General features: G+C 46.9%; 1 protein-coding gene and 1 pseudogene across 2 annotated transcripts in view; both read right to left on the bottom strand.

Annotated features, from left to right (window-relative positions):
- Positions 1 to 25625, bottom strand: part of PPIL2 (peptidylprolyl isomerase like 2) — a 62825-nt gene extending 37200 nt beyond the window's left edge. The window contains exons 1-8 of one of the 2 annotated variants that reach the window (XM_066609857.1): positions 25521 to 25625; positions 20688 to 20737; positions 19269 to 19314; positions 18755 to 18817; positions 18085 to 18136; positions 7198 to 7249; positions 2987 to 3078; positions 1365 to 1454 (exon numbers count right to left, since the gene is read on the bottom strand). In XM_066609857.1, the coding sequence (XP_066465954.1) occupies positions 1365 to 1454; positions 2987 to 3078; positions 7198 to 7249; positions 18085 to 18136; positions 18755 to 18817; positions 19269 to 19314; positions 20688 to 20737; positions 25521 to 25552 (477 nt within the window). In that variant the 5' untranslated portion in view covers positions 25553 to 25625. The remainder of the gene's footprint in view (positions 1 to 1364; positions 1455 to 2986; positions 3079 to 7197; positions 7250 to 18084; positions 18137 to 18754; positions 18818 to 19268; positions 19315 to 20687; positions 20738 to 25520) is intronic. The other variant, XM_066609858.1, reaches the window with a different exon arrangement.
- LOC136634561 (5S ribosomal RNA) lies at positions 9400 to 9519 on the bottom strand (annotated as a pseudogene).
- Positions 25626 to 27927: the final 2302 nt, after the last annotated feature.

Here is a 27927-nt window from a genome sequence, read left to right as displayed (position 1 = left end):
AGATTTGGGAAATGAAACCCACCAGGTTCAAACACATTGCATTTGGAGACGTGGGCTCCAGCAGCCGCAAGCCCCAAAAGGAAATTAAGAAAACAAAACACCACTGCACACGAGTTGCAGTTCCACATGTTGGTTTTTGTGGCATCTGGGTGATGTGGAAGCCTCCCAAATGGGCCCCGAACTACCAGGTACTGCTGAGTCCAAATGCTTCTCCCAGACATTGCGCCATTTTAAAGTCCCACGTCCCACCTCTATGTGTCAGAAAGATGGGGCACGGAACATTTCAAATGATGCCAAGATGAGCACCTGACAATGTCTCTGTCCGCTATCATTTGGTGAGACAAGACCCAAAGAGGAGGCTTTGTGGGCAGTGTTGGGCAGCATCCACTGCATCTGCAAAACATCCCACAGGCTTCCTCTTCAGCTATGCTAAGTACTACAGGAAGAGGGTGTCTGTACTACTGGGGGCCCAGTCCAAGGTTTTCCCCCAGCATCTCCTCCGGAACTCAGCGCCAAGCATGTGCAGCCCCCTTAATTATGGAGGCAAAACAATCTACCAACATACTAGCAGTCCCAATGCAACACGTGCAAGGGAGTCGCAGTTACCTAAACCATGCGCTTGCCACCACTGGTAAAATCCTACAAGATGCTGTTACCACTTGCCCTTGCAGCTTACAAAAAGCAAACTTTTCCTTTGGGGCACAAAGGTGGGATATAAATCAATAAATGTCCCCTGCCATCTCATCAGCACAGCAGCCCCTTGTGCCTGCTGAAAATCCACTGGGGAGGAAGGGGGTTCCCACCCCAGAACAGAACCACATGGACGACAGAAGGCTGCAGAATTAAGGGGAAATGGGTGAACAATTCCCCCATTAGTGCAAACGGAAGTGCCTTCCTCGTGTGGAAGAGACTCTTTGGAGACAAGTCATGGGTTCCAGTGAGGAAGGTCTCATACTTAAGAAGGTTCAACTTACAAATAACACTTTCTGCTGGGTATCAAAGCTGCTCAGGAGCATTCCTGAGGCTCTGAAATGAAATATACAAAACTGACAGCTTCCTGAGTGTGCAACTACAGCAATGGAGACAGCAGCACTACTTCACTTGCCAACAAACCCCTGGAACCCAACACTACCATAAATGGGGAGTATCTCTACAATTGGCCTAACGGATTTCAATGGTACCAAGCCCTGACTAATTTACTTGGGATACAACCCAAGAGGGGGACAACAGTGCGGACATTCAGGTGGTGTCAGCTGGTTGATAAGTCCAGCAACTGACATCCTTGTTACTGGAGTGTCATAAGGACCACGATTACGGAGAACAGGGAAACCAAAGCGTCAGAAATGAAGGCAGACAGAACCTACCTGTAGCGTGATAATATCCTGTCTGGTAAAAGGCTCATCTGTTAACAGATCCTTATAGCTTTTCGTTTTTATGTTCAGTTGCTCAACTGCCTAAAACAAATACAATTTTGAAAGAATCAGAAATGATGCAATAGGATAATTTAAAAAAATGTCTGAACTTTTCCAGTCCTGTAGGAAGAAAAGAGCCAGACACCTTGGCTCTTGTAGGTACAAGGAAGAATGAGACATTACATCTCCTTCACAGCACTTCAGTCACCCACTGCCTCGGACACAACTGCCCTATGTCAGCCATACCCTGCCTACAATCCCAAGCACACTAATTTGGGAGAATACTCCCCCGACATCTGGCCTGGATGCCTTTAAAAGGGGATTAGACAAGTTTCTGGAGGAAAAATCCATTATGGGTTACAAGCCATGATGTGTATGCGCAACCTCCTGATTTTAGAAATGGGCTATGTCAGAATGCCAGATGCAAGGGAGGGCACCAGGATGAGGTTTCTTGTTATCTGGTGTGCTCCCTGGGGCATTTGTGAGATACAGGAAGCTGGATTAGATGGGCCTACGGCCTGATCCAGTGGGGCTGTTCTTATGTTCTTATGACATCAAGGGGAGCTACTCTTCTTCCTGTTAAGGATCACTCTGCCAAAGGAGCAACACGACACTGTGAATCACAGTGACCCATGTTGTTTTTCCATCTTGTCCATGGCTGCCCCCTGCTTCTCACAGCCTCCATGTAAGCTTCCCCATTGAACCCTGGGCCTCTGGCTGGTTTATTGGGTGATGGTAGGAAGTAGCAAGAGCAGGATTTGTGAAATGATTGGGGGGGGAACAAGGCTGCTGAGAGCTGGCATTGGGCCCAGGGCAAGACGCGTGACTAGGCCCCCCTTACTACATTTTGCAATAAATGATTTGTACTACATAGTCTGTTTTGTCATAGCCCAGGACCCCTGGAGGCCCAGGCCCCAGGAATTCCCCCCCCCCAAACCCCATCTCAGGTCTGGGGGGAAAGAGAATGGCTCCCAGATACCACTGCTCCCTACTGTCTCCCAGTAAGGCAACTGGGGGCCCAGTCCAGAAAAACCAGGAAACGGCGTGAAGCAGGTAGCAGAAGTGGACCATCCTAGCTCGCTTTTATCAGTGCTATTTAACACTTCCTGGTTGTCCTGGTTCTGGATGCCCAATCACCCCGGTACCGTAAAACATCAGTGGGGAGGAGGGAGAAGAAGGCGGTTTGCCAATGCTCCCCGCAATTGCCCCACAACTTCCCCATAAGCATCTCCACGGACCCTGGTTTACTGGGCAGTAGTGCAGAACACTGGGGGCAGCGTACACTCAACGCAGCCATTTTCAATTCATTGGTGTGACGCTGATGCACTACTGATGGTCTGCAGGTGTGACTCAAGAGACAGTCAGGCACAAACACGGGGCCTTGGGTGGACACGGGCCCCCAGCATGTGTTCTCCCCACCTCCAGATCCCATCTGTGGAGCCACTCTCTGTACACAGCAGCTGCTTGCACGCTTAACAGTATCATCTGCTCACAGACTGTCCCAAAACAGATATAGCTGAAGGATGGCAAAGACTTTATAGTGACATTCAGTGGAGGAATGAGGAAGAACTCACTTCATATGCAAACACATTTCCTGTTTGCTTGATGGCCACAATGTGGGAATTATTGGTGAATACAGTGAAGAGCACTGGACAGTGGTATTTTCCTAGGGCAGAGGAACAAAAGGAGTCAGAAAAGAACTGTAAAACATTTGCAATGTTTTTCTTTGCAACACACACTATCCTATATGGTCTTTGCCTCTTGTGATGTTACTCTTGGCTTCTGGGAGACTCTTCCTGGTTCTGCAGCTCTGTTTCTAGGGCACCTGTTTCTAAGTCAGAGCCGGCAGAGGAAGGGGAACAGACAATTCATTACCATAGACCGGTGGGTGCCAAACTGCGGCCCGTGGGACAGATCCAGCATCTAGGAAAAAGCCTTCCCTGTTGTGTGTGATGCTTACCGTTCAGCTCAAAAGATAAGAGGCGGTAGAGTAGGTCTAGTCAGAAACTTGCGCTGGGCAGAAGCTTCCACTTGTAGATAAGGGTGCACAGCCTGCTGGGGTGACCAGTAGCAGAAACAGCTGCCTAGGATGAATTTCTGAGCAGACTGACTTGAAAGAGGCTGCAAAGAAGAATCGTAAGCAACACACACAATGGGGTCTTTTCCAGATGCATGGGCCCACAGTTTGGAAACTGCTGCTATAGATAGTTGCTCTAGAAACAGAGCCACAGAACCCGGACGCGTTTTTCGGCTATTTTCAACTGCTATGCCTCAAACTCCCGAAGAACACCAATGTCCCACAGCACACTGGTTGAAAAACCACTGATCTGATGGGTTAGTTAGTTTGCTGGTCCTTTCATACCTGCATACCAGAAGTTCTACATGCCTAACTGGAGAAGGTGCCATTTGTAAGAGCCTCAGAATCCTGCTATAAGGCCGAAGAGTATTTTGTATTCCGTGTAGGTGAGCCTTGAGCCTTTTAAATCTGATCGTGCGCTTTGCAATAAATTACTGAGCTTTGGATGAAACCGAGTTGCAAATTGTCTGGTGGACCAAGATAAATATTAAATGTGGTTACGGCAAACACAGAGATCAAGCTGCTGGATTAAAGGGAAACTGACAGACCGGCTGGGCAGAAAGCAAAGAAGGCGGTGAATTATGAACACCCTGCTTGATCAGTACACTGGTATGCCTGAGGTGTGATTTAAAGCCATTTCTGCTTATTTCAGACTGTGCTTCCTAGTTATGGTTTGGTTCATAAAGGAAAAAGTACACAGAGAGAGGGACAAGACCTCAGCAGGCATAATTTGCAAGGTTGTGCATACCTAAGAATACCATTGAGCGGCAGGTCTTAATAAGAGACAGCACTCTAGTAATCACAGCCTTGATTTAACCACAGAACCCCCAGGCTAAACCTCAACATTCCTAGTTGCTTCATCCAGATCCCAAAAAGCTAAATCTGGGAGCAAAGGTGAGCAACAGAGGTTGGTCGTGGGCCAAAGCACTACACACCTCTGAGGAAACGCATTTGTGGGCAAGTGTGGAGGTCAGCAAGAGCAGACCACAACACAGTGACCCATTCTGCCACTGCATCTTCAGGCTGGCGTGTTAGCTGCTGTTTCCCTTCCCAGCTTTGGCACGCTGAGAAAAGACTGTCCAGATGACTCCCTCCCCTTGAACTTTGGTAGAGCATCCAAATTGCCAAACCCAAGGGGAACACAAGTTTACCCATGGGGAGGGTAGAGTAAATGAACTAGAAAGGCAGGACATAAATCATCTGAGTAAACGAATACAGCCAGTGGAGAAGACTATTTTTAGCATGGACACAAAGGGAAGCAGAGCTCCAGAAGCACTCTTACAGCAGGAGCACCAACACTCAGGTGTTGCCTTTGAAAATTTTGTCACTTTGCTGAAAGAAAGCATCCGGCTCAGCAAGAAGCTAACTGAGAAATTTGCCTAGGGGCACTTGTCAATCTCTAGGCCATCATCTTTCCAGAGTTGCCTTAGAGACCGTATGTAGCTCGTGTAACATTAAAGCTACAATTCTATGCAAATTTAGTTGGGAGTAAGTCCTACTGAATTCAGTGGAACGTACTTCAAAGTAAACATGCATAGGCACACTAATATATATTTTATATTTATCTATTTTTATATGCAACTTTTTGCTTTTTATATTTTGCTACGCTACGCTTCAATAACCTTTATTGGCATATTGGGAGTCCACAAGCAATAATAAACATAACATAACAAAACATAACATAACAAATAAATACAACTTTACAAGGTATTAGCTTCTGACCTTTGCCTTAGAAACTACCGCTAAAAATTCTGCCACCAAATTGGAGATGGAAGGGGAGTAATCACTAAGGAGAATTGGGAAAGGATCAACAAGGGAAACAGGAAGAGAAGAAAGAAAAGGGTCAAGTAAGTGGGACTGAGATTATGATGGGCAGTGCACCAAAGAAGGATGTGATCCAGAGTATCTGGTTCAACTGAACAAAATAAACATCATCTATTTGGACGTGAGGTTTTAGAAAATCTCCCTTGGTGTATTGCAGATGGAAATATGTTCAGTCTCGCTAACATGAAAGCCCTTCTTTTGCTTGGATTAGTAAGTCTGACAAAATAATTCGCAGGGCGGCCAAGGGAGGGGGACAGTCCAAAGAAAAGGGGGTGAATAGGTCGGATTTAAATTGGACAGTAGTGTTACACGCATAGGCACACTAATATATATTTTATATTTATCTTAGATATTTTTATATGCAACTTTTTGCTTTTTATATTTTGCTTTAAACAGTTGCAACCTACTCCAAGAGACTGGGATGAAATAGCTAGATCTGTAAATGAAATATAGTAAGTACAGTGGGCCCCCTTTATCCACAGATTTGAGCATTCACACATGCTGAGCCTGTGACTCAGACAGCCTTCTGGACATGCCCAGAAGCCACTTCTGGCTGCAGTCAGGCTAGCATTCCAAGGAGGCTGGGAGAACAGCACAACCTCTAGACCAGGGGTGTCAAACTCGTTTTATACAGAGGGCCAGTTAGCATTCAGGGCACCTGTTGAGGGCCAGAAGTGATGTCATTAAGCAGAAAGTGACATCATTAACCAGCTGATGGCCAGAAATCAGCACCTTGCTCTCATATAGAAGTTCATTAACTGCAAATCAGAAGAGAAAATATGCAAATCTTGATCATATTTCAAGATATGGGAAAGCCCAATGTTCATGTGGGTCGCTGTTTTAGGAGGAACACCTCAGCACTGCTCAGCAGCTGAGATCCCAAGGGCCAGCTAAAAAGTTTCCGGGGGGGGGGCACATTTAGCCCTTGGGCCTTATGTTTGACACCCCTGCTCTAGATGGCCCAACATGGCCTCTGGGTAAGTTACTGTAGCACCGCAAATCTGGACCCCACAGATTCAGCACCTGTGGATTTTGGTATCCATGGGGGAGGTGTGGAATTAAACCTGTGTAGCTACCAAGGACCCACTGTTGGAATAAAGTCGGAATAAGTGGCAGCACTCCAATGAAGCAATTTAATGTAGATTTGTTGTGGTATAGCCTTAACAGGGTGTGGCTATGGAGGTGTCATGACAAGTTGCTGCACTTCAAAAGTTTACCACTGTGCCAGTGGTCTATACTCTACAGCAGCCATTTTCAACCACTGTGCCATGGCATACGGGCGTGCCGCGAATGGTCCCCAGGTGTGCCGCGGGAGTTTGGTGGAGGGTCATTTATTAATAGGACCATTGGGGATATGAGCCCCCCACCAACAGAAAGGTGTGCCTTGACAATTGTCCAAAAACTGATGGTGTGCCTTGACAATTTTAGTACCTTGTCGGTGCACCATGAGACGAAAAAGGTTGAAAATCACTGCTCTATAGCAATGTAGCATGGGGTTGAGGGGAGGGCTTGAGTGTTAATGCTTAGTAGGTAAAGTAAGGGTGCAACAAGCCATATTTTAAATCTGTGGAACATTGAAGTGTGCTCTTTGGCACCCAAAGTAACATGTTTGTACTCCCATGAAAGAGAAAAGGGTGACTGATCAGCATCCAAACCCAAGTGTGGAAAGGGAGGGAAGACAATAAAGACACCAGGACTTTTTAGCTCATGGGGCATCATCTGCTCCTGCTGGAGGAAACTGTCACCCCATGAGCCTCAGTCTTGAAATGACAAGCCTCGTGAGCAAGTGTCCTCATCGGTGCCCATCACAGCCTTCACATTTTGTCAACTTTAAATAGAAATGCCTGCAGGGGAAAAAAAAATACAGAATCAGCGCCAACTCACCATCGATGTTCTTCGCAAAGTTCAGCTTGATGAGAGATTTGGCATCGAGCTTCTGCAGGGATAAACAAACACAGCCGTTAATCGCCGTCCCTGGCAGTGACCCCCAAAGAGAAGTGAGAGAGAGAGTAACCATGGAGTTAAGTGACTCAGAACGAAGCACAGCTGCTCTCGACACACATACAGAGACACAGAGAGCGAGAGACAAAGCCATCCACCCAGCCCGGATGATGTTAAAGACCATAGTGCTCAAAGGGTTGGCAGACCATTCTAGGGAAGTCATTAAATTTCATTGCAACTTCTTCAAACCTATTCATTTTGTTTTCTCATTGGGAAAGTGCCCAGGAATTTTTGCCATGTTCTCCCCAGATCCCTGTACTTGTTTTGAACGGGCTATGATGGGAAATTCCATAATACAGAACCAGTGGTTCCCAAACTGCGGGTCACGACCCACTAGTGGGTCGCAACCTGATTTTTGGTGGGTCCCCAAAGGGTGATGGAAAGCTCAGCTAACTAATTGCCTCAGGCTCTAACGCTATTCAAAAATCAGATACTGTAGCTGCTAACTGCCCTACAAAAAGCTCAACTACTGCAGTTTGCAAACATGTGTAAATGCAGGGGGACAAATGCTTAAGGGTCTTTTTTTTTTTAACTAGTTAATGCCAATAAAGGTTTTGATTTGATTTACTAATAAAAAAGTTTTTCTTGTCTAGACCTCTTTTTTTTTGTCAGGTAAACCTAGGTGGGTCCCAATAGAGTGTCATTTTAAAAATCGGGTCCAGATGCTAAAAAGTTTGGAAACCACTGATGTGAACTATCTGCATCTCTGAGGCCATCACACATCAGCTCTAACAACCGCACAATGTACCAGGGTGGCCCTCTTCCCTCCTTGAACCCACACACTAGGTCCCGAACAGTATGAATTCATACAAATCCACAGTAGAGATAAGACCCAAGGAAGAGTGCCCAGTAAAATAAGACTATAAATAAAAATTAAATTCTAGCCACAGGAGATGGAACATGGTTATGGACACAGTTCTGTAGTTCAGCTGAGAAAGAAAATTCCAGCACTAAACCCAGGCTTGATCTGTTCATCTTTTCTCTTGTTTAATTAAGGTAACACCTTATAAGAACTCAAACAGCAGCAATTTTATTCTGCAAGGGGACAATATACTTAATTCGGCAGAACATAAATTAAATTACTTCAATTATTCCCCCTCTTCAGGTCTCTTCTGGCCTCCAGGCTGCCGGCTGCAGAAATCACAATGACGGATCACGTTGCCAGCTTTAAAAATGCACAATCGATGGATAGGCTAAGGCAAAATGTAATAAGCCCCAGCACAACTCTATTTCCAGTTTGTTACGGCACAAATTAAGAAGAGGACTTCGCACGAAAAGCAGGGAGGCAAGACCCGCAGCGAAAGCAACCCGGTGACGGTTAGCTAGACTGATTGAAAACGACAACTGCAAAAAAACTTTCTGCCACAAGGTTAGACAAGGAGGAAATTATCGTAATTAGTCTTACTAATTCAAGCTACCACAATGAAGGCGTCGCTTTTTTTTGACTTCAACCTGGAAACATAGGCACTGATATACTTCTTGACAAAATGAACACTTTATGAAAGTCAACAGAGACAAAAGCAAAATTCTCCACTGAGGCAAACATTTATTTATGTATTTATTTATTTATTTTAATTTTTCAAATGCACAGGTGTAGGAGGGATGAAACCTGGCTTGGCAGTAAGTACTACATGTGAAAAGGATTTGGGGATTTCATTTGTTCACAAGTGGATCATGAGCCAGCAGTGTGATGCAGCTGCAAGAAAGGCAAACACGATTTTAGGCTGCGTGAATCACAATTTTGGGCTGATCAAGACAAAAACAAATTCCTGCACATACATGGCTCCTGAAGGATGCATTAATAATAAAATAATAATAACTTTATTTTTACCCCACCTTTCTCCCCGAAGGGACTCAAGGCGGCTTACAACAGGTTAAAACAGATTAAAAACATAATTTAAAAACAGATAAAAGCATATTAACAAGAGTGGTGGACCAGCCTCAAAAAGTTCACTGTTCCCGCTTTCTGTCTCATCTTTTCTTGGGAAAAGGTGACAAGATGTAACAGGTGCAGGTTTAGCCTGAAAAATTCTAAACCCACAAACAAATGGCTGGCAACCTTCAGTCTCGAAAGACTATGGTATAAGCCTACAGCACCCGGTATTCCCAGGCGGTCTCCCATCCAAGTACTAACCAGGCCTGACCCTGCTTAGCTTCCAAGATCAGACAAGATTGGGCATGTGCAGGGTAACAGTTGCTGTCACCCACAAACAAGCTCCAGAGATGTGTGTGTGTGTGTGTGTGTGTGAGAGAGAGAGAGAGAGAGAGAGAGAGAACAGATGCTTCTAAGCCTAGAAATGTAACGTGATTCCAGGCCAGAGAGGCTGTGAAAAGTTCTGCAGAAACCACGGATGATTCAGAAGAGTGCTTCCTTCCAACAGCAGAGTCCATGTGGGCTCCCGCGACACCCACATGGTCCTGTGACTTGCAGCCATCTGTAAGAACCGCAACATAATTGTTGTGGGGTGAACCACACTCATAAAAATAGGACCTGCGGGTCCCTTTCCTATGACATCACAGCCCAATAAGGAGCGGGCCAAGTCAGCGGCAAGGCCTCTTGGGTACAGTGGGGTGGAAGGAACGTGGCTTCTTCCGCAACCACTAGAACCCAGAGTTAAAGTTGCAACAGGACTACTAGAGGTAACAGGGCAGGCCCAAGACCCCTGGGCTTTTTAGGCGGCATGCCAAATGTCACATTCCCCTTGCAGGGTCTTCCCACACAGAGCGCTGGCTGCCCCTTACTCCTTGACAGAGGGGAGGAGGAAGTGTGGAGGACAAGGAGAGCGATGGCCTTAAAGGCTCTCTAGCGCACCTCTCTTCAGCTCCAACTTCCTTTTCAAATTAAGGCAGTAGGAGCAGCAGAGGAGACGGGGGGGGGGGAAGCAGGTACTGGGCTTTTAACACCATAAAGCCACCTTGGGGACCCTGATGTAGATATATCAGGAGATACAGATATCGATGTACAACAATAAGTAGAGATGTCAAAATCTTGTCACGGGTGCGTGCTGTACAATCCAGCTTTTCCTGATGGAGCATCTTAGTTAATTCATCTAGACCAGGTGTGGCTCCAATCCCCAATCATTTACTATTGCCAGTAAATTCTCATTCTAATTATATCAGCCATTTTCTGCTGGCTATGAGACTGAGCTGTGAACCTGGACTTTCCAGGTTTGACTCTCACCTTTGCCACCAAGTTTCACCTCGGTAGCCCCTTCAGGAGTTGCCACCTCCCGGCCTCAGTCTTCCCTTACTGCAGTATGGGGGCAATGTCATATAATATGGGTGACAATGTACAGCAATTACTTACAAGAGAATCTAAGCAAAATTGCAACTAGCGCCGCTGCACATCATTCATGTGGTGAAGTGACAGGGCAGGCTCAGAAGAGAGAGAGAGAGAGAGAGAGAGCTCCCCTTCCTTGGCTGCCGTTCCTGCTTTTCTGAGACGTGCCTTCCACTGTGCCAGCCCACCGGCTTCTGGCAGTGACCTACTTTCCAACAATCCACAGTGAGCTCTGCCGATGAGCATTCCCCTCCCGTCTGCAGGCTGACATCACTCATTCCTCCCAAAACCGAGGGTGGCCGCCTCCCTCCCTCCCTGCCACACAAAGCAGGAGCTCTTTGAACGTGTAGGTTAGTGGGGCACCAGGGCAGCTGGGAGATGAAGCAGGCCAAACGGCCCAGATTAATTGCCCTTCCGTCACAGACAAGGAGGGAGGAGGCAACAACTCACACTTGTCACACCACCATCTGTTTTCCACGCAATGCAGTGTCATCAGGCCATCCTCCAGTGCTTTGTTAGAAGCACGTGTGATGCACAGATTAAAGGAGTCATCCTGCTCCTTTTGGACCGGTACAGATAAGCACTGGGCACCAGCAGAGCTTTTGAAGTGGGGGGGGGGGGCTACTCTTATAAGACAACTTGGGAGGTGGGGCTACAGCCACCGCAGCTTGTATTTTGGCTAGAGAAGGCTGTATGCAGTGCTGGCACCAGGGGAAAGCTCTGCTCTGGATCCCTTGGCTCACCAGCAGTGGACAACGGCTCTTCCCACCCTCCCTTCAGCAACTTGCGCGCGCGCGCGCGGGGGGGGTTATCAGCAATTGCAGCTCCCCACTCTCCCTCACTATGGTCAAAAGGAGCCATTGCCACCGACTCAGGTGCACACTTGTAGCCCAGCAGCAGCCAACTCACGTCACCAGTGACACCAAGAGGGTTCAGAAGTTGGCCCAGCCAGACAAGCTCTCAAGGCAGTGTCTGACTGGATGACCCCAGGCTGCAGGCAGCGTGTTATTTCTGATTTCTTCTTCTCAAACTGGAAATGTCAAGTGGTGCACAATACAGAAGGAAAAATACTCATTGGGACATCACAGTCAGAAGATGCAGCACCTATTTGGTTCCAAATTACACTGGCTGCCAATTCATGCTTGGGTTCCGTTGCTGCTTTGGAGATCTACACAGATTAGCAATCAGGTTACACTGAAGGCCTCCTTTTCCAGCCTGAGCTTCACAACCAGCTGCAGAAGCCCTGCTCTTTAGTCTGCCACTAAAAAAGATTCAGCTGATGGGTACCACAGACAGGGCCTTCCCAGTCTGTGGCACTTCGAAAGCAGATTAGGCAAGTTACAGGAAGACCTGCCTATTCCAGAAGACTTTCAATTCCTTTGCTTACTGTAAAGTGTTCTAATCACATTTTTTTTTTTAAATCTGCCATTAGAATAAGAGAAACTGCACATTACGATGATAAGCCTAATCTATTCTCAAAAACCAAGGTGTTGCTTTCCCCACCACCGACGCAGAACAGCAAGCAAGGAAGGAACTGAGCCAGACAGAACCCAAACAGAACTAAAATAGACATACAACTCCTTGCATTGCTACAAAGGTCTTAATCACCGTAGCAGGGTGAAAGAACCAGACTCTGTGCACCTGTACAATCACAGAGGAAGTTGCCGAGGTTCGGCTCCTGCTTGGGGCTCCATGTGGCCGCAGAACCATCTCCCATCTGGAGGAGATGATGAGAAAAGCATAAAGGGAAAATACACAAGTGCTAAGAAGGGAAGGAAGAGAGTTGCATTATGCGGGGAGAGGGGCTCTGCCATCGTCCCCCAAGGTGTACTCAAGAGTTAGACACATCCGTATGGCATACTATGGACGAGGCAGGGATATCTTCTACCCCCTCCGGAATGCCTCGTCAGCTAAGGATGTAGGACTGCAGTTGAAGGTTGTTTTGGGTAGGTTTTGGGGTCTATTTCCCTTGCAAATAAGATGACAATGACACAGCTTTCTTACAATATCACCGGCTTTCTTACAAGTCCTCACTCATGTATTCTGCCAGGAACCCTTGCAACAGAGACCTATTGTTTGGAACTAATATGGCAAAAAAATTTGGAATACTTCTCTCTTGCTCAAACAGAGAGCCAGGATGGTATAAGTAGCTCAGGAGTTGGATGTAGACCTAGAAGATCCAGGTTCAAATTCTTGCTCAGCCACGAAGCATCCTGAGCGACCGCAGGCCAGTCACCCTCTCTCCACTCAGCCTCACCAACCTCGCAGGGTGGTTGTGAGGACAAAAGGAGGGGAGGAATTATGTCCACCACCCTGAACTCCTTGGAGGAAGGAAGGTATAGATAGCATGCCAGCACAGGACCTCCAAGGGCACAGCTAGCAAATCAAACACCACCACCATGGTGTGTCAGTCACCATGGCCTCTGCCAACTGTAACCCAACCCTCTCTTCGCCTCCATGCTTCTTCTTCTGCTCCTTCTCCCCCCTTTCTTTTTGAAACCAGGAAGGGGGAAGAAGGTACCTCCTGTTAGTTCACTGCCTGGAACAACTGCCAGCCTTGTGGAGGATGCAACATTCTCACAGTTGATACGTCGTCTTGTAAAGCCTAGATTTTGGGGATCAGGTGACAGGCCATGCTGAAAAGGTCACTGTATTCTACCCAATTCAATTACTTAAAAAGCAGCCCCGGGATCACCAATCTGGATGAGGCAGGTGGCACAGGGAAAGTATTTCTTAACCCAGCTTCCCTCCCCATAGCATGGTCCCAATTCAAAGAGCTCACCCCTCCTTGCCCTTGGAGAGAAATGACACTTGACACCAGGATCAGGTTCTCCCCAGGGGGTCAAAAATCAACTTTGGTGGTGTGATTTTTCATCAGGACTGTGGCACAGTTGGAATGGGTTAAGCCCTCTCTGCCTGTGCTACAGCCCCAAACTGATTCACTCACACCATCACAATAATACTTCTTAATAATAAATCATGTTTTTTGAAACAGAAAGATGGACACAGCCGGACACCTCAACACCACCAGTCGTTTAGCCCTTATGGGAGTGATACCGTCTGGGCCATACGACTTCAGACAGTGGGAGGAAGTGGATATGATGGAATAATCCTTAATAGATTGAGTGCTCTCTCTTCCTTCCACATTTCTACTTTGAAACCTTATATACCAGTTAAAAATGTTACTCATTTCCATCTCAGACCCTTGGAATAGATTGCAGAAGTTTAAAAGAAGTGTATAAAAACTGAATGATGGGATTAAAAATTTTAGACAGAAGACCAACAGATTCTTATCTCTGAAGAACCTGTTGGTCTTCTGTCTAATCCGTACCCACGTGTAGGTTCCTGATGCTTCCAATGACGACTGTATGGCTTGAGCCTTCAGAATGTGATAATCTGCCCTGGAGGCAATGCCCTTGCTATTATTTAAGGCAGAGCCCATGCTGTCTCTGTTCAAAGTTCACTGGTCTTTAGGACACTGATCATTTTGATTTCAATGGACCTCAGTTACTTGCTGGACCATAAAACTGATGCCATACAGAAAGATCCAGCAGGAACGGGCAGAAACCTAGCAAACCTCCTCTCCTCTTCACAGGTCTTTCCTGAACATTACGGTCGGTTTCAGTCAGTTCTAAAAGAGCAAAACACCTTACTTGCAACAGCCCCCAATAAGTCTAAAAATGCCTTGATCTTTCCCTTATATTGAGACTGCCACCTAGCGTTCAAACTCCCTGCAATTTGCAAAGAGAGCATGCCATAACACATAATGCTGGATACACCCCCGACTTGGCTTCAAATTGACTTTCAGCCTGGTTTATCACCTTAATTTAATCTCTTATAAAAACAACTTTTTGCACACTGTTATTTTGCCCCCTGATCACCGCTTAAGAAGAAAATCAAACCTTTTACAGTAAAGCTGGCAACTGAGTTAATGGTTCCCAAAATATTTATTTGCTCTACTGATTTCTATCCTGTCTCTCAGTCTCCAAAGAGAGCGCCCTCCCCCTGGAAGCTGTTAAATTCCAAAAATGAACAGATACAACTGTAAACAACAAATGAGAATAATGAAAAACAGCGCACATCAACGCTACTACAAACCCAGCAACCACAAAGAGATGCACAAAAATATGCACAGGGTTATTAACTCAACCAAATGCCAGCTTGAACAGAGAGGAATTGACCTGCTTCCTGTTAACATTTAGCAGAAGCACCTATGCTGCAAGCTCAACTACAGCAAAATATAGGTACTGTAATGGGTGCACGAAGGAGGGGCATTATTTATATCTGCAGTTTCTGTATCTGAAGGGGAGGCCAGAATGGAACCCCTGCAGATATGGGGGGGGGGGCTGTATTTTTCTCTGTAGATTCAATGGGTGATGTGCACTTGACTGCTCTAAAGAGATAGCTCTCACACTTGGAGAAGTCATTTCAGACTGCGTGCAAATGAATAAGGGAGGCAAAAATTGAATAAGGGAGGCAAAAGGGAGATAGAGTTGCAAAGGAAAAATGGGACCCAGCTAAATATACGTTGAAATTGTTAGAAACTGACGGTGTTGAGTTGGCATCCTATTCTCAAAAATACATTTTTGGGGATGACAGAGAGACATCAGATAAATTTCTGATGGCAAATTCCAAATACAAGCCTATGCCACTGGATATAGACATAGAAGGGGATGTATTTTACATCTGTAGAAAATGGATGCATTACTTTTGAGTTTTATGAGACAGCTTAGGATTTTAAAAGGGTTTCGTACAAGATTGGAAAGTCCCACTACAAGACAAACAAACATAACATTAAAACTAAAATATTGAATTGCTACGGGCGATGAGCACCAGGCAATAAACTTCAAATGCAACAAAGTTCCAGGATCAGAAAGCTATAACAGAGAATTTTACAAGAAATTCAAAGCTCCAGGGTTGGAAATATTTCCAGCTTCCATGCGGCGGCCATAAGACGAAAATCAACTCTTATTTGAGCACAGTGTAATATCCACAAGAAACACAATTTTAAAAGGAGGAGGAAAGTCACAAACAACACTATGTTTTGCAATGAAAAGCAAACCATTACTATGTGGAGAGTGACAGGAAACAAATATAATGGAACTCAACAGTTTCCAAGCTGTCAAGCTCTCTCTTATTGCCCACTCTTTATGCCTTAGGTATTCAATCTGTGTGTCCCGCCTCCCTAGTGAGGCATGGCTAGCCTCGAGGGGCATCGCCAGGAATCTCAGGGAGAGAGGCTGCTCTGCTCACCTGCACATCCTACCTGCTGACTTGCTGCTTTTCTGCAGCTGTGAACGAGGTGGGTGGGGCAGTGTGAGGCTGGGAGGGCATGTGAAACATGGTGGGGGGAGGTGGGAAAGAAGGCTGGCTGGGCAGGCAGGCAGAGGTGCCGCATCTCATCATGGAGCTCTCTCCATGTGCAACCTTGCCCCAAGGACTACATTTCCCAGTGTGCCCCTTGCCCTGGGCATCCTGGGATTGGTCAAGGCTGGAGGAGAGAAGAGTGCGGAGGTGCTGCATCTCATCAGCACAGGGCACACTCCTGGCAGGCTTTAAAGTAAGTACAGGCAGTGCAGTGCTTTCCTCTGCTTGGGAAGGAAGGAGCCAGCCTGCTCCTAGTGGGGGGGGGTGGTTGTCCAAATGCCCCAGTCTGCATCCCTCCGTCTTGCCTGGGGGGAACAGGGTTGGCATCTGCATGTTGGGTGTATGTGTGTGAGCAATCCCCATCTACTTTGGGGTGAGCTGCAATCTTGCTGGGTGTGGCTGCAATCCTTTCCACACTTTCCTGGGAGTAAGCCCCATTGACTCAACTTCTGAGTAGCCCCATTGGCTTACTTCTGAGTAGACCACCATAGGCTTGGGGTCTGTGTCAGCTTAACCAAGGATCCTCCCCTTCCTCCTTTTCCTCCCCCTTCAAAAAAGAAAAAAAAGCCACTCTTGATGACTTTGTCTCCAAAAATTGATTAAAAATAAAAATCCCCATTCCTTTTTAGCCATTCCCCTTTTTCCTCCTTTTGGGGGGGGGGGGTACTCTGTTGGCTACTATTGTAAGACAAAAGGCACAATCCTAGCTAGGTCTACTCAGAAGTAAGTCCTATTATGTGCAATGGGACTTACTCAAAGGAAAGTGGGGTTAGGATTCCAGCCAAACAGTCTCTGGGTCTCAGTTTGCAATTAGCAGATACGCACAAAGCAAAGTCTTCCCCTCCCCCAGCAAATTCATCACTTCCCCCCTCCCTTTCCAAAACCCTCCAGGCGTGCTGCTAACAAACTCAGGGCACAATCCTAACCAGGTCTACTCAGAAGTAAGTCCTATTTTGTTCAATGGGGCTTACTCTCAGGTAAGTGTGGTTAGGATTGCAGCCTCAGAGTGCTGGCAGCCTTGTTTCTAGTGTATAATTATAACACCTTCATCCCCATTTTGGGGGTAACTGAGGTGAGGTGTTGCCAATGGCTACAAGGATCAGGGGAGGCACGAGCCGGAAAAGTTCGAGAACCACTGCTTTATGCTCTAGGATTGAGTGACAATATAAGCACAACATAATCAATAAAAGAAAATTAAACAACCAAACAGTAAACAAAGATGGTGAGACAGCAGGAAGAGGACAAGTTAACCAAAAGGGTCTAAACTAGGGATTTTCCACCAGTGTGCCATGGCACATTGGTATGCCACAAATGGTTCACAAGTGTGCTGCAGGAGTTTGGGGGAAGGGTCATTTCTTAGTAGGTTTATTGGGGGTGTGAACCCCGTGACAGCAGCACACTAGGCCTTGACAATTGTCAAAAACCTGATGGTGTGCCCTGACAATTTTAGAGCCTTGTCAGTGTGCCACGAGATGATGAAGGCTGAAAATTGCTGGTCTAAACAAAATGGTCTTTACCCTACTCTTGACACGGCAGTAAGTTTAGTGGGAGTGTTTTCCAGAGATCTGGCACCTCTGTATAGGAATTCAAAGGCCAAGATAGGCATTCTGAACAATGCCTGATAACACAAGCTGCTAGCCAGGGAAGGACTTTTTTATCGGCAACCTAGATTCAGACCAACATCCCAATTAACAGTCTCGCTGCCATACTGTGAATCAACTGAAGTTTCTGAACAATCTTCAAAGGCAAGTCTGTGCACAGCACATTACAGTAGTCTAGCTTGGGATGGTGTTTCTAGAACATCAGCTGCCACATCGCAATTTTAAAACAGGTGGCTGTCAAAAGAGAGTTTGTGATACTATATATTCGTCAGGTTTTCTGCATGCAAAGTAACTGCACTATTAACAGAGCTATATAGCTCTGTCCCTGAGTCAAGACAGCAATGGTAAACAATGACAACACTGTAAGTATGCGTGTATATATAAGGGCAGGTGCACAACTGAAGCCAGATGAAAAGCAGAACATGCCTGAATTAAGTGCAAATAAAGAACATAACAGGACATGATAGAGAGGGTCCCCCCCCTTGAATTACTTCCAATATTAAACAATCCAACGACACCTACCTCCCCTGTGATTGGATTTGTTCCGTATTTCTTCAGCCAAGGAACAATATTTCTGAAACAGCAAAAGGATGCAACAGTCAGCCAGCTAGTCAGGAAACCTGCAGCCTCTTGAAAAATCATTATTTTTGGTCTAACTCAACAGATATGAATGACAGCTAGGAAGCCCCCAGTTCAAATCTCATCTCAGTTGTGGGCTTTCTAGGGAAGGGTGTTCGCAGACATAACACTCCCAGTTGTTAGCTACAGTGAAGGCAGCTGCAGGAGTGAAAGATTTCCCATTCCCTGTAAATTCATCCCCACTTCCACAAACTTTAATCAGGGTTTACTCTCAATCAGAGCCTTGAAAGTGGCTTCAAATCCTAAGAGTATACCTTGATTAGCATCCAGTACAGTTCAGCCAGCATCAATATAATCTTTAACCTGAATCTTTAACATCATAAATATAATGATTAAGGGCAGCAAGGAGGATCCATGTCTATGAGGGAAAGAGCTATATACCCATGGCTCCACACATTTGTGGCAGAAAGCCCACTTGAGACTGCAAGGTAATGTTGGGATTGGATTTCAAACTTGTCCTTTGCTTTCCATTCCATGTGCCGCCCAAATTCTGACCGGCCGACGCACATGATCAATAACAGTAATGTAAATGAGAAAAGAGTAATTAACTTACAGCAAGTCAAAGACAATTCCTTCCAGCGTGCAAACAGGGTATTCAAATGGCTGCAGAGATAAGCTAGCGGGAGGAAAAAGGACCAAGACAGTGTATGAAAGGAATTGGCAGGTCAAATCTAACCATTAGATGATCAACTCAAGAAAATAGCAATTATTTAATGGCCTGTGATGGGGACACAAGGCCTGCAACAAACTATGGGCAAATGACTAAGTGGGAAATAGGGGAGCGATGCCCAACAGAGAGAACAAACTAGCCATCACCTAAGCTGGTGTACTACTGTGAAAGTTTAGAAATCCCTCTGGCATGCCACATCATTAATTAAGGGGACCAAGATGAATGGTCCGGGAGAACGGGCTGCTGACAACACAGCACTAGGGAGGGGTGCCAGGGGTGCCAACCAGGAGAAAGAACAGCCACCTCCCTTTCATACCTGAAGCCTGCAAGGAGGATCCCCTACCCAAAGGAATTAACGCATATCCTACTAAAATGAAATATTTCTTTAAACTCTCACCTGCAGTGATCAAAAGGCAGGCGCCTGAAGTTTGACTGTGGAATTTCTGTTCACAAAAACAAACAAAATATACATTTGACATGCAACATGATGAACTTGGAATAAACACCTTAAGATTTTGCTTTGAATCCTAAACACTGCAAGTCCTGAACTGCTTTGCCTACGAAAACCTTGCAGAACAAAAGCAATTTAAAGCTGTCAACAATTTATCTGGGAAGGAGATTAAAGCCTTATATTGCTTCCCCCTCCACCGTATCAGGTTTTAAAAGGCTATAACCCTAAAACCAACAAAAAAAAATGCCACTTTGCTGCTACCATTGCCAAAACTCAACCATACGCCCAAGACTTTGAGGGCCCTATAGTTATTTTCTACCAGTATGAAGCTTATTTACTTTCTATCAGTATGAATTCACATTGCTTTAACTGTCAGGAGTCTGCCAATTTCACTACCATCTCATAGTGAAACCAGTACGAAATTAACAATGCTTGTGAGAATCCCAGAATACATCAATCCTCTTCAAGCATTACCTCCTGTGTTGAAGCAATGTGTGCCAGGGGGAGTACATTGGCAAGCTTCTCCGCTGATATCCACAGCCCCCTGCCCACTAGAATAGTGGTTCTCAAACTTCCCAGGAGTTTTATTCCCAGGGTAAGTCCTTGCAGGGGAGGGAGAGAGGGCAGTGACGTGATTCCCAGGATTGTGTCACTAATGGGGGTGGAAAGGGGGTGCTTTTACTTACAGGTGGCTGCAGGACATTGCAGAAGGTACGACGAGGCCCGCACAGCCCTCCACAGGGCTCCCCAATGCTTAGAACGTTGAAAAAACTGGGCGAAAAGCACTTCCTCTTTGCGTTTGCAACTAAGAAGTGCTTTGTGCCTGCTTTTTTTCAAAGTTCTAATCATTGGGGAGCCCCACGGGGGGCTGCACCGGGCTCCCCGCATCTCCTGCAATGTCCTGCAGCCACCTGTAAGTAAAAGCATGGCTTTCCACCCCCCAACCCCCGTTTGAGATGCAATCCTGGAGACTGAGTCACTGCCCTCATTCCCTACCCCACCCCTTAAAGGAACGGGGGACCTTTTATACGAACTGGTGGGTCACAACCCACCAGTTTGAGAACCACTGCACTAGAGCATTTGTCTGCACTAACGAACGGCACAACTGAGACAGATCCTCCCCATGATTAGGGATGCTGGGTGTTTAGCATCCCTAATCACAAAGAGACTCTCTCTCCCGCCGAGCACAGTGTGGCACGGTTTTAGAAAGTGGGAACAGGACAGGGGTTGCCAACTTACTCCCATTGCCCCGATCATGGGTTGGCTTCCATACCAGGAAGGTAACACTTGAATAGGACTATTGTGATGAAGATTACATGGCAAACAAAACAACCACTAAAGGTTCTATGGTCCTAAGTTACATACCTGCTTTTTTCCCACCATAAAAATGGGTATATTCTGTACACGTTATGTACCTAAAGAGACAAAAAGACACAGTTAGGGGACAAAACACCCAGCCACAGCTATGAGTTTCTCTATTTCGTAGAAAGCATGGCATGAACACCTACTCCAGCAAGTATTTTTCCTACTCCTACTCCTGCCCTACTCCTGCAAGGGCAGGAGGTCTGGTCTAGGGGGTAGAGCCTCCGTCTGCCTGAAGATAACATCCACAAGGTCGCCAGTTCGAGGCCACAGGCACCATGCGACCTTGAAGCAACTGACAAGCTGAAGCCAAGCTATTCCATCTGCTCTGAGAGTGGGAGGATGGAGGCCAGAATGTGAAGCCAGATCTTCAATGAAATGAATGAAACACCTGAATGCAGTGGTTCTTGAAAGAAAGAACCTCCTTTCAATTGTAAAAATCCCTATTTAATAAGGGATTTAAATAAAGCCTGCCTATGTAAACCGCCTTGAATAAAGTCTTGAATAAAGACCAAGAAAGGCGGTATATAAATACCTGTTATTATTATTATTATTATTATTATTATTATTATTATTATTATTATTATTATTATTTTCTCTTCCCCTCTCTCCATTTTTTGAGGGAGACCAAAGACCATGCTAGTCTACGAGGCTTTTAACTCCACTGCCCAAAATGGTCTTTAACTTCTGCCATCCGTCCTTCTCAATTCCTTTAGCGCAGTGATCTTCAACCTTTTTGTGCCATGACCCCAATAAAAAAATAAATAACTAAAGTATGAGATCAGGGACCTACAGTTAGTCCTGCCCCCCTCCTGCCCAACTTCTGGCCCCTCTTGTTGCCCATTCCTGTTCTTATTAACGCCCTCCCAGCACTGTTCATTATAATGCAGCAGTTTTCAAACTCTCAGGGAGAGTTTGAACCACAGTAAGTTCTTGCAGGGGTGGGGCTGGGGAGGCAGCTGCAGGGACTGAGGATGCACTCACCAGTCCCTGCAGCAGTCTGTCAGGGCACGGGGAGCCCTGCGTGACCTTCTGCAGGGCTCCCCAGGTCTTAGTGAAAGCACAGCAATTGTGCTTCACTTCCGGTTTTGCAAAGTGGAGCATGATTGCTTCACTTTCACTTTTTAAGCGTCGGGGAGCCCTGCAGACACTCGCGCAGGGCTCCCTGCACCCCTGAAAGGCTGCTGCAGGGACAGGTGAGTGCATCCCAGTCCCTGCAGCCCCCTTAGCGTCGCGATCCTGAGGATCATTTCAGTGCTTCCCCCCCTGCCCCTTAAGGGGAACATGGCCAGGGCTCTCTGACTGGGGCATCGCGATGCCCCAGTCTGAAAAGCCCTGCTATAATGAAATGTATTCTTAGATGAATATATGAAATATATTCTTATTAGAAAGAGAGAGTGAGCAGAAAAAAGTTACCACGAAGCCTGGCACTAGCAAAAGCTATTTTAGCACAAGAACCCGAGCAGGACTGCGACAACACCTCCTGGGACCACTTTAGGTGGTGGTGCTCTAGTCTAGTGGTCTTCAACCTTTTTTCATATCATGACCCCAGTAAATAAATGAAATTATGAGACTGGGGACTCCGCTATTGGTCCCACCTCCTGGCGGGAGCATGCACAGCTGGGGTTCTCCGGCCAGGCTGCCCTGGACCAGCTACACGTCCATTTCTGCCGCCGCCGCAGGCAGGAAGGCAAAAGCGGCCGCTGTCCCCTGGAGGTGGGGCTGGCTGGACAGTGCCGGGGTGCTGTAGCTCCCTGGCATGCTCGGGGCTGGGGGCTGGAGGAGGAGGAGGCAAGGGGGGGTCTGCCTGTGCAGCTCAGGGCGGCACACAGCCCAAGCCTATGCATGTCTACTCCAAAGTAAGTCCCATTAACGGCAATGGGGCTTACTCCCAGGTAAGTGTGGCCACACTGCTCACCCTCCTCGCACTGTATCGCAAGGGGAGGGGCGTGTGTGTCTCCACCTCCAAAGCCTTCCAGAGGGAGCCTTTCCCTCCAAAGAGTGGAGGGAGCTTCAGTGAGGGGCTGAGTACTCAAGAACGCAGCCATGCAGTGCCCTGCAAGCCTCCTCAGAAGTAAGCCCCATTCTGTTGGATGACTCCAGCAGCCGAGTGTCTAGCATAGGATGGCAGCCTCTGTGTCTGAGGCTGCCATCCTAGACACGCTTACTTACCTGGGAGTAAGGCTCAGTGAACTCTGTCGGACTTACTTCTGAGTAGACATGCTCAGGATGCTGCTGCTCTTTTCCTTGCCAGCAACAAGCACCATCACTGAATATAGTGGGACTTGCTTTTGAGGAGACGTGCAAGAATTGCCCTGGGTCATGAATATGTACATGTTAGGCCTAGGTTGGCAGTAGAAGCCTGAACCACACTAAGACAGTGTTATTGAGAAGTTGCTAGCAGTTCTTAGCTGCAAGAATGTGAGTAAATAAACAAAGAGATTGTTGTCTCTCCTTTGCTGGTCAGAAAGGACAGATAACAAGAATTACAACTCATTGGGATGTTTAGCACCTTAGTAGACCTTAGGAGTCTGATCAAGCTTGATGGAGTGCAGCTATGGATCTCCAGCTGGGAGGGGTAAGAACTAGGAGGAGTTAGCAACCAGGCCAACTTCAGGAAGGTTCTGTCCTCAAAAGTTTCTGATTGGACAGTCTAAATAAGTATGAAGTCAACTCAGTACTATCAGCATAAGAAGTATAATAATGAATGCCCCAAGGGGTGTGTCCGGGCCCTTCTTGGACAGAGTTTTTGGGAGCAACAACCTGGACGCACTTTGAACTCCATTGTCCAACATGGGCACCTGGCCTCATAGGTAGCCCTGGAGCTAAAAGATCTACAAGAGTAACTGACCTAGGTGAGAGATAGGGATTAATAGAGATAGTCAACTAGCTTTATTATTTTATTGTTGATATGTTTCCTAGATGTTTATGCCTATAGCATTTGCTGCCTTACTGTAACCTTATGTACTTAATAAACTCTCTTTTACTAAGTTGTTTCATTGACTGTTGGGGACAAAAGTTGACAAATTCCGGCTAGCAGTTCAACAAGCTACCAAGTGCTCATTGAGGTCTAATAACTTGAGGACTGAAGCTCTAATTGGAGAGCGCGCTCAGTGCCTGCAAGGGATAGAATTAAGCCTAGAGGGTCTCAGTGTCCCTGGACTGAGGCACTGGCACATACAGGGTGGTGGCAGTACTACTGAGCAGAGGGGCCTTGAGGGCTTTAGGATTCGAGAACCAAGAACTCTGAGCTCCCCTAGGTTTGCGACATCCTGGCATTGCAAACATTTCTTTGAACGTGGGTCAGGTTGGTCAAAGATAGCCAAGGGTGGCCTCTCTTCTTCCCACCCACCCCCTTTCCCTGAAAGCCAAATTCTGTGCAGAACAGTCAGTGGCCGTGCCCAGTTGAATGGCTCATGGAACTCTCCTCCCCAGAGGATGTCTGCAGTCTTATGAACTGGGTCAGACTCTTGGTCCAGATAGCTCTGGACGGTCTCCACACTGACAAGTAGCAACTCCAGCGTTTTGAGGCAGACCACTTTCCCAGCCATTTGGCATGGATTGATTCTGGGTCTGCACCTGTATTCTACCACTAAACCACAAACCCTCTTTCAATCTGCCACTTGAAAATGGGCTTGGAAATGGTTAAACACAGTGCATTTCTATGTACAATAGTAAAGAATGGGTTTCACGTCTACAAAAATGCACTGTGGACCTGAATTGGCCCATTCCCCTCCCAGTGGTTGTGAGAACAGAACCAGGACTTGGCAGAGTAGTGCCTCTGTTATTCTGGTTTGCTTGCTTTTCCAAGCTACCTTTTATTTATTTGTCTAAAGCAGCAATTTTCAACCACTGGTGTGCCGTGAACGGTCTGCAAGTGTGCCACTGGGCTTTGGGGAGGGTCATGTATTAGTAGGGCAATTGGGGGCTTTGAGCCTCATACTAGCAGCACGGTGTGCCTTGGCGATAGTCAAAAAACTGATGGTGTGCCTTGACAATGTTAGCACCCGTGTGCCGTGAGATGAAAAAGGTTGAAAATTGGTGGTCTAAAGGATGTGTAATCTCACCTTTCTGGTGCCAAAGCAAATGCCCAAGGTGGCTTATAAAGTGTTTGTTTATAAACCAGCCATTTTCAACCATTGTGCCGTGGCACACTTTGGTCCGCAGGTGTGCCACAGGAATTTGGGGGAAGGTCATTTATTAGTAGGGCCAATGGGGGATGTGAACCCCGCACTGGCAGCATGGTGCGCCTTGTCAATTGTCAAAAATCTGGTGGTGTGCCTTGACCATTTTAGTGCCTTGTCGGCGTGCTGTGAGATGGAAAAGGTTGAAAATCACTGTTAGAAACCATTAAAAGAAAATTAAAACATGCAATATATAAAAATAGGCTGTAGAGGCAGCTGTTTTGGGGGAAAGTGTCAAGGGATTCCCCCATGCCTGCCCACTGTGTGCCCAGTCTGACCCCCCACCAGCTGTGTGGCTATATTGAGAGCAGGAAAATCAGCAACATTAGTTTAGCGCAGTGTTTCCCAAACTGTGGGTTGGGACCCACTAGGTGGGCCGTGAGCCAATTTCAGGTGGGTCCCCATTCATTCCAATATACTATTCCACTGTCTCCCCAGTCTACCCCCCATGGGGGCTATATTTATGTACACACACACACACTGTGTGGCTATATTGAGAGAAAGAAAACCAGCAACGTTAGATTAGCGCAGTGTTTCTCATACTGTGGGTCGGGACCCACTAGGTGGGTCGTGAGCCCATTTCCCCTCCCCCCTCCCATTGGGCTCAACCCCCAGACTGGGAGCCCCTCGGGGCAGAGACCAGCGCACTCACATCTTGTCCTTCTGGTGCTGCCTCTTCCCCATGGCTGCTGCTCTGGAGCCCCTCACAAGGCCTGGAAGGAGACGGCCGCCGACCACCACCGCCCACCCCAACCGCTCCTCCGCCGGCTCCCAAAACCTTCGCTTCCGGCTGGTGCAGTCGCTCAAAGGCGCTTCCGTGGGGCGGTGTGCAGCGAAAATATCGGTTCCCCCTGGAAACCTGGCGCCGCCACTTAAGGTTCCGGGGTTTTCCTGTTCCTAGTTTGTGGCTCAGAGAGGATCACGCTCACCTGGGAGTAAGCCCCATTCACCATTATGGGACTTACTTCCGAGTAGACATGCAGAAAATTGCGCTCTAAGGTTAAAAATCCAAGCCACGCTTACCTGGGAGTAAGCCCCATTGACTATAATGAGACTTACTTCTTGAGAAGAAATGCATAGGATTGGGCTCAAAGGCTGAAAATCCTAACACTTACCTGGGAGTAAGTCCCACTGACTAATGGGACTTGCATCTGAGTAGACATGCATAGAATTGGGCTCAAAGGCTGAAAAGCCTACCCACACTTACCTGGGAGTAAGCCCCATTGACTATAATGAGACTTACTTCTTGAGAAGACATGCATAGGACTGGGCTCTAAGGCTGAAAAGCCTACCCACACTTACCTGGGAGTAAGCCCCATTGACTATAATGGGACTTCTGAGTAAACATGTATAGGATTGGGCTCAAAGGCTGAAAATCCTAGCCACACTTATCTGGGAATAAGCCTCATTGATAATGGGACCTACTTCTGAATAGTCATGCATCTTATTGGGCTCTAAGGTTGAAAATACTAGCTACACTTACCTGGGAGTAACCCTTTTGACTATAATGGGACTTCTGAGTAGATACGCATAGGATAGGGCTGTCAGATCCTTGGTCCATCTAGCTCAGTACTGTCAAACACAGGCTGGCAGGGGCTGTCCAGGATTTCAAGCAAGCTTCTTTGGCAACCCACCCTAGAGAGGCCAGGAGGTCCACCTGCTCCATGCGATGAAGGTACTCCATAATGGAGTAACAGCATCCACTGAGAGCCAGGATGGTTTGGGAGTTGGACATAGATCTGGAAGATCCAAGTTCAAATCCCTGCTCAGTTATGAAGCTTCCTGGCTGACCTTGGACCTCCCACTCTCTCTACCACACCTACCTCACAGGGTTGTTGTGAGGGGAAAAAGGAGGGGAGGAACCAAGTACACCACACTGAGCTCCTTGGAGGAAGAGTGGTATAAAAAGGTGAAAAATAGATTGCAAGCTCCTTGGGACAGAGACCACACCACAGCAGCCACTAGGCATCAGCAGTCAGGTCTGATTGAGGATCTATCCAATAGACCAGGGGTGTCCAAAGTTTTTGGCAGGAGGGCCACATCATCTCTCTGACACTGTGTCGGGGGCCAGGGAAAAAAATAATTAATTTACATTTAAAATTTGAATAAATTTACATAAGATTACATAAATGAATATATTAAAGATGAACTTATATGAATGAATGAAGGTCTTGCAATAGCTCAAGGCCTATAAAAGGCCTTGCACAAAGCAAGGCTAGCCTTTCCTTTGCTGCCGCTACTGCATCACAGATGTGAAACAGCAAGCAGTGGAGGAAGCCCTCATGCCACAGCTCATGCAAGAGGTCAAACAGTTGCCCTCACGCTGAGAGTAGTTGTGTCGAGCCAGTGCAGGCTCCAACAAATTTCTGGAGGGCCAGAGGCTCATTGGAGACTGGGGGCTCCCTGAGAGCCGCATTGAGAGGCCTCGAGGGCCGCAACTGGCCCCAGGGCCGGGGTTTGGGCACCCCTGCAATAGACAGAGAGATGTAATCCTGGTCCAAAACAACTGCCTAAACATTTTCAAATGCTGAAAGGCTTCCTAGTTTCTTGTACTGTGAACTCTTGATTCCCAGATTCTTCCCCGTGCAAAACCCTCATGGGAGGGGCTGTAGCTCCTGCATGGCATGGAGAAAGCCCCAAGTTCTAACTCTAGATAGGGCAGAGAAAGACCATCACACACACACCCCCATTGTTAAACCTTGGAGAGCCACTGCCAGCTAGAGTCAGATAATACTGAATTGAATTAGGTGGGCCCATAAGTCTGAATGGAAAGCATAGTAATTATTTTTTGAAGGTGAGCATCAAGTCAGAAGTCCCGGTTCCTACACAGAGTACCAATGGCTGCTGTGGCATGCATGGGCCAAGAGGCTGGTGTCACTGCTGCAGTCAGCAAACCTCCCCCATCTATAAAAAGTGTCCCTCAGAGGTCGCTATATCATTGAAGGGTCTTGGGGGTGCTCCTATTGGCAGTGGGGAAGGGCTGTGAAAGATTCCCCCCCATTGGGAAGGGTAGGGTAGGAGCTGATAAACTTGTAGAGGGTGTGGGAGGAACCAATGCA

Source organism: Tiliqua scincoides, chromosome 14, assembly GCF_035046505.1.
Source record: "Tiliqua scincoides isolate rTilSci1 chromosome 14, rTilSci1.hap2, whole genome shotgun sequence".
Lineage (NCBI taxonomy): Eukaryota > Metazoa > Chordata > Lepidosauria > Squamata > Scincidae > Tiliqua > Tiliqua scincoides.
The sequence above is the reverse complement of the archived record's forward strand: the minus strand, read 5'-3'. Positions and strand labels throughout refer to the sequence as shown.